General features: G+C 49.1%; 1 protein-coding gene across 1 annotated transcript; it reads right to left on the reverse strand.

Annotated features, from left to right (window-relative positions):
• Window positions 1-293: 293 nt before the first annotated feature.
• On the reverse strand, window positions 294-13,973 carry LOC133477699 (XK-related protein 7-like). Its single transcript, XM_061772756.1, has 3 exons — window positions 11,312-13,973; window positions 5,960-6,159; window positions 294-3,310 (listed from the first exon to the last, which is right to left on the reverse strand). The coding sequence occupies exons 1-3, from the start codon at window positions 11,800-11,802 to the stop codon at window positions 2,361-2,363; spliced, it is 1,641 nt and encodes a 546-aa protein (XP_061628740.1). The 5' UTR covers window positions 11,803-13,973; the 3' UTR covers window positions 294-2,360.
• Between the last annotated feature and the right edge of the window lie 71 nt (window positions 13,974-14,044).

The following is a 14,044-nucleotide window of genomic DNA, read 5'->3' on the forward strand; positions in this document are numbered from 1 at the left end:
TTTGAACACTTGTACCTTTAAGATAGTGAACTTCAAAGCAATGTCGTGTGGTTGTTTAAAATACACGACGTGTTATTCTTTTGTGTGTGTTTGTTTGTTTGTTTATTTTGACAGTAAGCTTTAACCGGGAGTGGCATTAAACAGCTTGAAGTCTCTTTTTTGGAAGATGAGGTGAGCAGAGTTGAGTTCGCAGTCACCCTTCTGCACGCAAATCTCAAAACTTTCGCTTGCAAGTCAACGCGAAAACAAATCAGAGGAATGACGCAAAAAAAAACCTCGCAAGTTGGGAGTAGTGAATTCGCATTGATTTATTTTCCAATCTCTCCACTGTGTAAGTCAGCACTGACAACATCAGCATGTGTGCGCGCGCGCGCGCATTTTGTCTCGGCGGGAAAGAGGGCAGCACAAGTCGGGTAAACACATTGCCCTTTATTCAAGCAACAGACTTGACGATATTGTCTTCACCTTCTCATTTTGCGCAACAGTCTGTCGAGACCAGTTTAAGGCTTTTTGATTCTGGCGTTGCATTTGAGGTACACGTCCTTCTGAGCTTTTTTTTGCCGAGTCATAATCGCCCTCGGACGTCTTGCTTGGGCTGTTCCAGGTGCCGAATGAGCTCTCGATTGATGACTGCCTCACCCAAGTAACATAACTTGAAATGAACTTCAATGTAAAGTCGACTTCCTCCGCACAAAAAGAGGAAAGAACCTCTGGTGAAATGAAAAGACATGCCTCAACCCCCACGTAACAAAATGACCTGCGGACATGGCAGGTCTGCAGGCAAAAGTCGTCTTGACGTTATTATTCAACAAAATATGGATACAGAACAAGCACTGACAGCTATAAAGTCCTCACTGTTTCATTTACATGGGAAATCTAACCTGTTGGCTTTTCTCCGTCATGTGGACATTGCCCTTTAATAATGTGCTTCTTTTTACGCAGTTTAACACTTTATTCTAGAAATGTTCGAGCTCACCCCAACAAACAATGACACGGGAATGTTTCGTATGAAACGCTCGAGTCTTGTCACAAACACGTTTTCGACTACTTGTTGACATTTGACAGAGACGATTTCTTTCACGTGAATGACAGCTTTGGAAAATCGAACGATCGCTACTCGTGCGGTATTTCAAAAGTGTCTCGCCATTGCGTTCGGTGATGTTTCCCCATCTCGCTGCCAGCGGACACCCGGGCCGTGTGCTTTGCTTTCACGCCGTCCTCACCTGAGAAATGCACAAACCGGAAGATGCACCACCGCCGAGCACAATCGTAGCACTTTGCATTAGCAAATGCACTTCTTACGGTCGTCGTGTCCTGAAACGCACTATAACCTTTAGAGATGACCGTCTCTCAACTGTTCAATGTTTCCGTATTTTTTTTTATACATCTCGCTCTCATTGAAACAGGAAAAGCGCTGGTCCCGGATCCAACCCCTGTTGTGACTTTTGCCGTTTTTCCAAAAGTACCGATCAAGAAATGGGCAGCCTCAATCTAACAAAGAGTTTGCCGCGAGGATATGCCGAGTGAGAAAAATGAACGGATGGATGGATATGTTAAACGAAGCAAGCCGGCGTGGGCGAGCTGACCGTGAACAATGGAACTGCTTTACGTCCCATACAGCTAGACCCCGAAATGGATGGGGACGGGAGACCGAAGGGAGACTCGATGAGTGAAATGCAAAGGCAAAGGGGAGTTTGGAGTCTTGCTTCCGATACAATTCAATAACTTAGTCGGGTGTGTGATTGAATCAAGAAGGGGAGGGTGAGGGCTCTGGCTAGAAAGAGCGAAGGGCACTTCCTATCGACACGACATATAACAAAAGGGGATTCAACCGGGCTCAGTTGTTCCTCCTCGGTACTGAAACATTGAACAGTTGGACAAGTGCATTCAAAAGTTGAAAGAGGGTCGAACGGCCTTTTCAAATCCACCTTAATCAGGGATAGGCCGATTTTTGGCGTCGATATTCGGCATTTTGACGCTTAATAAATCCATTTAAAACTGAGTATACTTCAGGGATATATTTCTTTTTATTTGACTTTAAAACACTTACTGCTAAGCCTGGGAGCTCCCTGTGCTTTTTGTTCGGATTTTGAAACCAAGATGTCTATTGTCTTATACACACACAAAAAGTAACATGTTGGAGTTGGTAGTATTCAAAATTGGGACACCGACATTTTCCCCTTGACTGCGAGTGAATATCGGCTCCAAATATCGCTCACTGGCCTCCTTGACGACTAATAATTGACATCGGTCTAGCTCTAACCTTAATATATGCGCCAAACAGCGACCACCGTAGAGCACTCGGCATGAGCAAATGCACTTCAAGTTGGAGATGAACAGACTCTGCCCGTGTCATCCCATCACACCGTGGTCTCATACTCCATCACTTCTTTGGGCGTGCCCAGGCAGCGGTACTGAATCCGTGGCGCAACCGGAGCGGCGCTTTCCAGCACCAGGATGGTTTTACGCAGCCTCCGATCGATGTAGTGAGCGTCCCAGGCGGGGTAACTCTTCCTGGGCAGGTCTATTCGGACGACAAGCCCCTCTGTCCCGGGCGGAGGGCGGGGAACCGCTGCCCGAGCTCCCCGAGCCGGTCGCACCTGGAACACATCTCCGTCCGTCCCGGACCCCCGCTCTCCGTCTTTAGTTCTCTGCAAGGTCCTGGGCGGGCCGCTCGCCACGTCAGGGGGCGGGCCGGGGGTCGGGGACGCCGGCACCTCCGCGGCCGCCCGCTTCTCCGTCACGTAGCCCCAGCCCGGTGCGGGACCGTCGGGGTGCAGGAGGCAGTAATAAACAAACATGAAGAAGGTGCCCAGCGCGTAGCTGCTGGCCACCACGCACACCATGACAACGGCGTAAAAGTCGGAGTCACGAGGGCCGCGGTACGTGTACCAGGCGGCGGTGAGGGCCACGTTCTCAACGAACACCGTCAGGCTGTAGGTGAGCATCCTGTAGCGAGTGCGGCCCTCCTTCACGTTGAACCAGCAGAACACGTACACGATGCCCACCATCATGTTGTAGATGATCTCCTCCCACTTGGACATGCAGAAGTCCGTCTCGCCTTGAATGATCCAAAAGGTCATGATGCACCAGTGGGCCACGATGAAGATGCTGAAGTACAGCTGGAACACCGAGGCGAAGAGGGCGAAGGCCAGCGCGCGCGCCCCGATGGTGAAGAGATGCCACAGGATCTGAACCGTGACTGCCTTGTAGCTCATGGGGAGCTTGTCATCTCTGGAGTCCCTCAACACCTTCTGGTAGGAGGCCACCATCCAGGCGAGGGACATCAGCGAGGCGGACGCCGAAAGCCCTGAGGGAGACACGGCACGGCACGGGACGTAAGAATGGACTCGCGAGGACCACACTCTCGAGGAGGAGGAAAAAAGCGCGCAAAATGGGAAGCGCACGCTCTTAGGTCCGGCGGGAGCATCCATGCTGAAGTGAACACACAAACACGTGTCCGGCTATAGATACGGTGGTACCTCGAAGCTCAAACCCACCAAAACTTGTCCAATTTGGAGTCGGCCGAAAACTTGGCTCCGATGTTCCGATAGCCCTCGCATCAAGTGGAAGAAACTGATGACAGGGGACCCCCGTTCGCCACTTATTAGAGATTGTATCCCCACCTATTCAATCATTTTGGGTCTTAAACCAACTTTTAAAGTCCCTGTAAAGTGTAGGTCAGAGGCGTCAAACACATTTTTGTCAGGGGGCCGCATCGTAGTTATGACTTCCCTCAATGAAAGATTAGCGCATATGTTCGAATTACATACAGTATACGCAACACATAGATGAATAACCAGTTTGGAAATCAGAAGCCGATAAAAACATGTTTCTCAACTATTACATTTCTTTTCAAAGGGGGATTGGTCACAAAAAAATGCTTGCAAATATTTCAGTGCTATTACACCAGAACACAATGAGCAATTGTGATTTGCTTTCGCGGGTCACATAAAACGATGTGGCGGGCCGGATCTGGCCCCCGGGACGCCAGTTTGACACCTGCGGTGTAAGCACTCTTGTCATTTGGAGTATTGTTAACAAGCTGCCAGTTTATAATGGTGAAAAATCAAACGGTTGTTTCGGCTCTCAAACAGCAGCCTGCTGCTATCACGTATACATCCGCTGTTGTGTGCGTGCCGGGTTGGAACATTCTGGAAACCTCCTTTGGATCATTTCAGCTGTAACGCAACAAACGGGTGGGGCTAAAAGTCTGATATCGGCTGTAGAAGGTTCAAAGGGAACCGTCAATTTCGATTGACGATTAAAAGGAGGAAAAATGTTAGCCGCGGCCAGCAAAGACAATACACAAATAAGAAGAAGAAGAAGAAGAAGAATCGCATCATTACCAATTGACCACGACTACATCATTTGAATTCACATGAATTAGATTTGAATCTACGTGAGCTTTTGCCTTTTTGGATCTTTTTTGCGCCCTTAGCATGAGCCGAAATTGCCTAACGGCTGGACTGACACTTGCAGGGCAAATGTGACTTCGAACATCATTTGTACAATAAAGAAATGTCTCCAAATGAATGATTGCAAGGACATTTTGCTTTGACATTCAAAGAAACTTTGAGGTACCACTCCACCACCAAACACAGAGCACAGGCGCGAGAGGTTATGTTAATGATGAACCTTGGTTAGGTTAGTCGGTTAGAGGGTTAGTTCGTCAGGATCACGCAAAGACTACTTCACTGATTTCCGTGACACTTTGAGGCGGGCGGCCACACAGAAGCCATTTAATCTCAGCGCAGATCTGGATAAAGGTGCAGATCGAGGGATTTCTTTTCACTTTTTGTCCCGTGTGCACAACTATTGTCCAGTTTATGTTGCGAAGGGATTTGGTGAAAATACATTCTTGTTGTGATGGGGGAAAAAAAAAATGCTATTTGGAACAGTTTTTCTCCCAAAAGGAAAAGAACAAACAAAGTAGACATACTGTATGTGTACAGAAAATGATGTGGCGGGCCAGACCTGGTCCCCAGGCCTCGAGTTTAACACCGTGGCCTATTCTCTTCATTTTGTAGCGTTTTGCTCGACGACACTGCTTCCAGTACATGTACAGCGGATATTAAAAAGTCTACACACCCCTATTCAAATGCCACGTTTTTGTGATATAAAAACAAAATGAGGCCAGGATAAATCATTTTGAAACTTTTCAGGCTTCTGCTGAAAAGCAAAGAAAAAAAAACGTCACGCAGAAACTGGTAGAACAGCTGAACTCTTTTAAATTTGGGGTTAATCAGAGGAACTTTAATTGGTGGCAATGAGGATTGGTTCATTTTGAACAGAGCCACATCTTCTGTTATAAGAGGGTGTGCACACTTGTGCAACCACATTATTACTTGCCCTAAATCGACTTTCTTTCAAATGAGTTGTAGCGGTAATAGGTCACATTCATGGTGGGAAAAGTTTCCAAAGAATCTACCTTGGTTTCTTTCATTTTCTATATCACACACGCACAAAAAGCATTCGAACAAGGGTGTGTGGACTTTCACTGTACGTCCAATCAGATTTCAGCCGCCAATCTAATATGCCCGTGCAGGGCCTTGAAAATCAGTAGTGCGACTTGATGTAACTTCGATGAATTCAGCAATGGAAGAGTTTCTTGAACCGATCTGATTTCAAGTCAATAATGACATCGGCATCTTCTCCTCCTCTGATTAGTTTGTCCGGGGCAAAAAGGGTAACAGTTTGACGAGCAAAACCTTCATTTCAGAATCAGCATCTTGGGCGATTGTGATGCCATGTGTTCCTGTTTTTGTCGTGTTCTTAGATAGATGGCAGTTGCCTTTGTGTTTCGGATGGATTGTTTCTAAAAAAGACTCGATGGAAACGAACCCTAACGGGCGAGTAGCGAACGCACGGCCAGCCACCGCAATCCCATCCGCGGTTCGGTCCTACTGACGGCGTTCGGCGCACTCGCGAACGCAGATAGTCGCGCGGAGGCCCTCACCCTGAAGAGGAAGCACGTGACCGGCGACGGCCATGATGGAGAGCTGCAGCACCAGCTGGGGAGCGCTCTTCAGGAAGGACTCGAGCAGGCGCAGGATGCTGATGTCGGCGCTCTCGAACATCACGCGCCAGTAGTAGCGCCGCCGCTCCGGCTCCCCGCGCCAGCGGCTCTGCACGCCTAAATACAACGCTCGGACGTACCTGGGGACATATCGTTCACGTGACGTCATTTGTTAGGATTGCCGAAAGTGAGGTTGAAACCATTTCCGGCGTTTTGATGGCGGACTCCGCCGGGATTTGGAACGGAGCAGCTGCGGGCTTTTCATTTTAGCACACACACACACACACACACACACACACACACACACACACGCGCGCGCGCGAGAGGGGGGGAGCGCGTTGAGCTTTCGTGCGCTTCAGTCAAACGGCTGCAAACACAGCAAGGGGAAAACACTGCCGTTGTGCCTCGGGAGACGGCTTTAATTCGTTCGACGGCCACGCTCGTAAGTCAAAAACTCTCATATCTCAAATCATCTTTCCCCACTGAAATGAATGGAAATGCTATTCATCCATTTTTGCAATGTATTCTGCATAAGAAAATGACCATTGTCATATTGTGGTCATCATCCTGATTTGATGCTTCAATTGAGTGGACATTGTGCTACGTGGGGGCTCCGTTCTCCAGTCGTACAGACAAATGACGAGGAGTCACCACTTCTCTCAGTGACTGCAATAAAACTAGTTCTTTATCGCCGAGGATAAAGAATACGCTGTATGTCTGCCAGCATTGTGATGTTGTTGCTTCACACACTGTTGCGAGGCTAACAACAACCACAACGATCGATGCTAATCGTTAGCATGTTTATGGCGTTTTCGATTGTGTGTTACCATTAAGCTAGAGGGGGCATTTCAAATGCAGAGTTGTTTAGTTGCTTGAAATACAGTATTCAAGTTGTAATTCTCTTTTGTTTGATGTTTAGTTTGACGGTAAACTTCAGGAAAGATTTTGAAGCCAATTTTTTTTTTCTCCAAAGAATTGTTCATGATATAACATACTGCTGCTTGTTCTGAAGTGAGTTGTGTTGAGTTTGCTGCCAGCGTCAAAGCCCCCCAAAAACACGAAAATGGCCGAACGACGGCTCGGCCGTGGAAAAGCTCACGAGTCGGGTCGCTCGTATCTCAAGTTATCCCTGTAGAGAGCGAACGCTAGGCGAGCGTACGGCTCAGCGCAAATCCCTTGTCGACCCGGAGCCCCGCCCCCCCCTCGCTTTGATGCCGACCTTCTGGAACAAAAGCGCCATGCGGGAGACGCACATGCCTTACGCAAACGGGCTTTCTCTTCTTTCTCGAGTGGAGGTCACATGTGACGTCTATTCGAGCAGGTCAAGCAAAGAAAGCGTCACCTTCGCGCCGTGAGTGTCTGCGTGCGAAGCAAGATAAGCGACTTCTCGCCTCGGGAGGGCCCGATATCAGCAAAGTCTGTGAACCGCAAGGGAGTTAGCGTGACCCTCTGCCGTTGTGCTTCCTGCACCTCGGCAGGATGAAATGTGTAAACGATACAGAAACACCAGCACAAAGTGGCGAGCGCCGGCAATGACGCACGTACTCGTTCTCGAGCCCACTTGACACCTCGAGTCTGGCACGGTTGGCAAGTGTCAAGATCGCTACACGACACCCTACTTTGACACGGTTGTTGTGTCAAGCAATGACTGGAATGTTCCTTGACACTTTTTCATGATAAACGCCAATACGGCGGTGCCTTGAGACACGGCTATAATTCAACCCTTGAGCATGCTCCTAACTCAAATCGCTTGCATCTTAAATCGTTCCCCCCCCCCCCCCCATTGAAATGCATGGCAATGTTCATCCATTCGAGCCACCCCAAAAAATGGCCGTTTTTTTAAATGGAAAACAAAAATGGCGCTTTGTAAAACATACAGTTATGGCAATTCAATAGAATTAAAAGGCACATTCTCTCCTTGAATGCACATTGCGTTGCTCATTCTGGTGTGCACGCCTTGGCCACCTGGGGGCACTACAGGACAGACACTCAGCTCAGTACTACTGGTCGTTCTTCGAAGAGGATCAAGAACACATACCTGCGAGTATTGTGTTGTAAATCTACGTGTTTGTGTTCGGTTATATCTTTTGCTTCACGGGTAACAACAATGCCACATAGATGCTATAGCCGAGGGTCTTTCCCATTATACTGTATGTTAGCATTAAGCTAGCGGAGGCTCTGTGGTTGTATTAAACAAAATGTATTTCTCTTTGTCTTATGTTTAGTTTGAATGAGCTTCTGCTGAGAGTTCGGAGTTCTACTAATTCTATCTGCCGAACTGCCGCTCGTTGTGAAATGAGTTCAGTCAGCTGCCGTCATAAATCACTGTAAATACGATGCGGTAAATAACCCACAAGCACTGGTAATGTGATGGTCTGCCTTCGATTCCCAGCAATTATTGCCAGTTCCAAGTCTGTATAAAAAAAAAAAAAAAAAAGGTAAGGTAAGTAGCATGAGTAAAAACAAATCAACAAATACAGAACACGTGCCAGTGACTTGCTGCGGTGACCCCCGGTGGGACAAGTCCAAAGTCGCAACTGCAAATAATCTGCCAAATCAGAAAATGTGCAGTTACCCACCGTTGGATAACAGGCGCAATGCACACGTTGTGACCAGTGCATTCAGGATAAGCGCAACCTTGCGAGTTCTCAGTCCAAAATGAGGCTTGGAAAGGTGCAAAGTGGAGCCGTTGTTTTCTGCTCTCAACCGCTGCGGACGTGTCCGCCAAATGCGTTGAAACCGCTCCTCGCTTAACTGCTAACTAGCCGTCAATTAAACACCACTTCTACCAGCCGAAAAATCCACGCCGCTTCGTCTAGCATCCTTCTTTTTCCGACGCAATTCTACACGTTTGAGCCGCGACAGTATACGGTATATCCGCTTCAAACCTCCGGCGGCCGTGACGAGGCGCTCGACAGCGGCCGCCCCTGGTCCACACGCGAGGTCTGTTTTTTTTTCTTTTCCGTCTTTATCTGCACAGGGTGCACGCACTCATGGCTGACAACAAGGCGCTCTAAAGCGGCCGCACCAGCGGACTATCTGAAGGGAAGATGCGTTTTCGTGGTGTCGGCATAGCTAGCTATCCCGAGTTCTCGAGCGCCTTATTGTCGAGCGTCACGAAGCGAGCGAGGGAGTCTAAAGTGACATCACAGTCATAGCGTGGCGAGGACAGGGGCTTTGCGCCAGCATTTGCCACCGTGTGAAAAAGCCGTGCGATCACCCGGTGCCATCCGGTATATTCCACCCACCAGCTAGCTTTTTTAGCAGCTCAAACATGTAGTTATATGTATTCTATGTGTTATACAACCTAGCATCCATTTTGACAGGTTCTAAAAGCCTTTGTACTTGTATTTGAGTGACAATGGAAAGGGGCGTGGTTTCAATGCATTCAGCGGGGACTCCCACGGCATTTGAGAGAGGAGACAACGGCTTGATTGTGCGCCATTTTCGAGCCTCCATTTCTATAGCGGATACCTTGTTTTGATGATTCAAATTGGGCAATGCTGTTAACGACGCGTGTCAAATGTATTTCCATTTTACAGGGAAATTTAGGGTGCTGTTTTTCTCCAACTTTTGAATTTTTTTTTAACGTGATTGTCGTTTGCTTTTTCTTTCTATTGTGGGGGGGAAATATCCATTAAAATACAAAAATCGGACTTTTTGGAGAAAAACGAAAATCCCGGGTTGTCATTCCTGAGTGAACGGCTCAGGGAGAAACAGGAAGGAAATCCTCTTAATGGGCACGCACACATGCCGGACAATAAACGGAGCCCACGCGACCGCTTTCACGGCATTAGCGCTAATTCAGCTTTTTGTGTTGCTGGACACACACACACACACACGCGCGCGCGCAAGAGGAAGTCGGGGATCAATATCGGGCCGTCTACGCATGCAGACGAAGACGCAAGAGCGTGAGGAAGAGAATCACGTGAAGCGCTTCTGGTCAGCCCGAGCAATTGATTTGCACCCTTTTTCACCATCCTAAGAAGGTGCAGCCGGGCCGGGTTGTCTGACAGCCCGCCGACCGCCGACCGCCGCCTTCCGTAGCCCGGCGGCATCTCGTTCGGGCCTGTCAGAAGTGATCGGGGCGCCCGCGGTCGGAGTACTCCCTCTGCTATCTGACCCGCAGACCTACGAGCATCTTTTGTTCTGGTTTCGCAGCGTGCCGGGAGACTCGGCGAGTTGCACTGAGCGACGCGACCCGTCGCGGCCGGCCACTAACCCTCACACGCGTTGCCAACTCACTGCAATGGAAAAGTCACTGCCTTATTGGGAAACAAAGTTTCAGTTGCTCATTTTCCCTTCAGTTTTGTCTTCAGCAAGTGAAACGCATGCTCATTCGGGTTCGGGTCAGGCCATTGACTTGGACTTGGCCACGGCATCAAATTCCATTTCTTTGTTTGCTTTGACGGTACGCTTGGGGTCATATATGCCAAATTTGACCGACGAGTGTGCAGACATTTTGTGCAGGAACAGAAAGTGTAAAAAGCCGTTTGAGCGCTTCCTTTCTTGATAGCCGCCTTAAGCGACACTTTTATCGTCACGAGGAGAACGCATTGGTGTCAAGTGCCCCTTTTGGCCAACCCCAGTATTTCTTTTCATAAAGACGTTTGAGCATTTATCCGATATCCCTGATCTCCGTCTTAATAAGGACAGTTATAAGTACTACTAAGGAAAGAAAATTGTACACTTCAGTAGTGGACCTCGTACTAGTAGCATGCAGAAAATAACCAGTGAAGAATTTGGCCTCATTTCTGGTGAACGAGCATTTATTTCACAGCCTCGCTATGCATGTAGGCCGACTAGTACGCCTCTACTCCTATTAGTGCCAGTTCTTGGATATCCCCGATATCCGGCTCCGGGCCCATGTACTAATACACTCTTTGTATTCAACAGTAACACAATTCGGTAGAATAACCGAGTCGTCGTGTTTTTGATCGAATTAATCCTCAAGCGGCGCTACGAGCGGAACGACGACATACAACCAGTAAAACATGCACGTAACATGTATGAGATTTCTCCACACGAGTAGGATAACTTGGGCATACTAGTAGGACAACTCCATGTTACAAACTATCGCAATAGGCAATAGGTAGGATTCTACTAATCTAACCCTTCATCACCGCTAACGCGCAGAGGTCAACTCGTGCACTTTTGCCGTCCCGGTAACGTGGTTGTCCTTCTACTAGTGCGCTGAACTGTCTTACTCGAGAGTACTAGTACACGATGGACCTTGAAGCTAGATGAGGACTAAACGGGTTAGGGGTTAGGGTCGGGGCGTGCAGTTCTTACCTCCACACTTGCGCCAGCTGGAGGGTGTGGACAGCGGCCTGCAAGAGCCACACGACCGCTCTGCAGCATCCCCGGGCTCGACCCCCGGTGGGCGGCGCCGGCAGCATCCCGGCCCCGGCGGTACGGCCGGCGCCCCGCTCCAAGCCGTCCTTGGCGTCCGAATCGAATCGCTCCCCGCCGCCGCCGCCGCCGCCACAGCTCTCCGGGGCGTCGGAGAAATCGTAGGCGAACCATCGGAAGCTCAACACCTGCACCACCGCCGAGGGGGCCACCACAAAGACCAGAGTCAGTGCGAAGCACCAATACTCCCTCCGGAGGTAGTAGTCGGCGGCCAGCCACAGGTCCGAGGCCCCGTCCGAGAAGAAGACCAGAAGGGCGCCCAGCGTCCAGCAGCAGTCCGCCGGGGAGTATCGCTGCGCGGGCCGCTGCTCCGGCTCGGACGGGATTCGGCTTCGCGGCGAGGCGGCTGCACCGTCGGATTTCGCAGCCATGTTTGTCGAGGGGGGTTAGGGATGGAGGAAAGGACGGGGAGGGGGGAGGAGGAGAGGAGGACCAGGAAGGGAAGAAAGATGAGCAGCCGTCGCTCATCGATCAGCTGCGAATGATGGGAGACATTTCGTGGCTACTCGCTCGCTTGGGGCGCTTAGGGGTTAGAATAGCGCGAAAGACGCCCGCACGGCGAATTGGAGCACGTGGAACCATTTACGCTGCTGCCTTGAGATACGATCGTCATCCGTTCCGTGACCACGCTTGTAACGCCAAACGTCTGTCTGCATGTCAAATCACCTTTCCCCGTTGAAATGATCGGAAAAGCCATCGATAAGTTCCAGTCTCACACACACACACACACAAAAAAACGTTTTCATGAGAAGAAAAAGAGCGCCTCCAACTCCCGGAGACCAATTCCTCGTGTGGTTTTTTTTGGGGGGGGGGGGGACATACTTGGCAAATAAAGAGGATTCTGATTCTGATTCTACAATATTATAGTCCATCAAATCCTAACCCCGAAATCGACTTTAATAAAAGCACGAAACAATGCGTATTGTGCCGCTCATTCTGGTGTGCGCACGGAAAAGATTCCGCGCTCCATCCATCCATCGCAGGTGACAAACTCCGAGAACCGGCCCATCGCACAAAACGAGTCCAACGTCTCGACTTCATGTTCAATAGGTTCGTTCTTGTCATGCACATTTTCGTCACTTTTAACGGATATTGCAAACATCTCCCCGTGAATGAATCTCATAAAAATGAAATCAATCCTACTTTGCGGGTTTTCACCTTTCCCCATTAACTGCGAAAAACGAGAAGTATTCGTTGACTTGCATATCAATGTAAGTGGTATCCCATTCTAAATCCATAGGGTTTAATCTGATGTTGGTCAACATTTTGCAGCTGTAACGGCTTCAACTCTTGTGGGAAGGCCTTCGACAAGGTTTAGGAGTGAGCTTTTTTTTTGTCTGATTGGGACTAGAAGGCTTGCCTCACTGTCCACTCAAAATCAACCCAAAGGTGTTCTATCGGGTTGAGGGGAGGACTCTGTCCAGGCCAGTCAAGTTCATCCGTGTCTTTAGGGACCTTGCTTTGTGCACCGCTGCACAGACATGTTGGAACAGGAAGGGATAATCCCCAAACGGTTGGACTGTCCAAAATCTCCTTTCCTTTCTCTGGCACTCAGGAGATCATATTTTGTGGGAACAGTTTCTCCTGTTACAACATGACTGTGCACCAGTGCACAAATCAAGGTTCATAAAGACACGGAGAGTTTGATGTGGATGAACTTGACTGGCCTCCACAAGCCTGACCTCAACCCTTTAGAACAATTTTGGATGAATTAGCGTGTAGAATGAGAGCCAGGCCTTCTCATCCAACAGCACTGTGTCACCTCACAAGTGTGCTTCTGGAAAAGTGGTCATTAATCCCCATCAACACACTTCTAAACCTCGTGGTAAGCCTTTCCAGAAGACTTAAGATGTTACAATTGCAGAGGGTTTAAACCCGAAGGATTAAGAATGTGACGTCACTAAAATTCATCATCTGAGTCACGGTAGGTGTTTTTGGGCCACGAGTTTGCGCCCGCAAGTCAAAACAATGAAAACAAACGCAAGTGGGAGTCACTCGTATCTCAAGGCACCACCGCGCTGTATTATTACAGGAGTTTGAGAGAACAGAGTGGGCCACTTCTAACCCACGGGCCGTACTTTGCCCACTTGCTGCTTTCAAACCATTCATCATCAATGATTCATTCCGTCTGTGGCATTCGGCACGATTAGATCTTGAATTTATACACCTAATTGACACGAGTGTCAAATGTAAATACTTGGCGACAATGACGACGTGTTCTCCCGCATGTAGCGTTCATGTCCCGTGGGTGGAATTGAGCACTTTTCAAGTTACGATGAGCCACCTTTTAAAGCAAAGAATATTCGGACAAACCTTTGCTGACATCGTTCTTTGTTTTGCTCTATTTGAAATGTCCACCCGGCCATCCATCCATTTTCTGTCGCGCTTCTCCTCACGCGGGTCGCGGGCGTGTTGGAGCCGGCGGGGTACACCCCGAATGCACTCACATTCACACCTACGGGCAATTTAGAGTCTTCAATGAACCTCGCACGCATGTTTTTGGGATGTGGGAGGAAAGCGGAGTGCCCGGAGAAGAGCCACGCAGGCGCGGGGAGAACATGCAAAGTCCACACAGGCGGGGGGCCGGGATTTGAACCCCGGTCCCCCCGGAAC

The sequence above is a fragment of the Phyllopteryx taeniolatus genome, chromosome 1 (assembly GCF_024500385.1).
Source record: "Phyllopteryx taeniolatus isolate TA_2022b chromosome 1, UOR_Ptae_1.2, whole genome shotgun sequence".
Taxonomy (NCBI): Eukaryota; Metazoa; Chordata; class Actinopteri; order Syngnathiformes; family Syngnathidae; genus Phyllopteryx; species Phyllopteryx taeniolatus.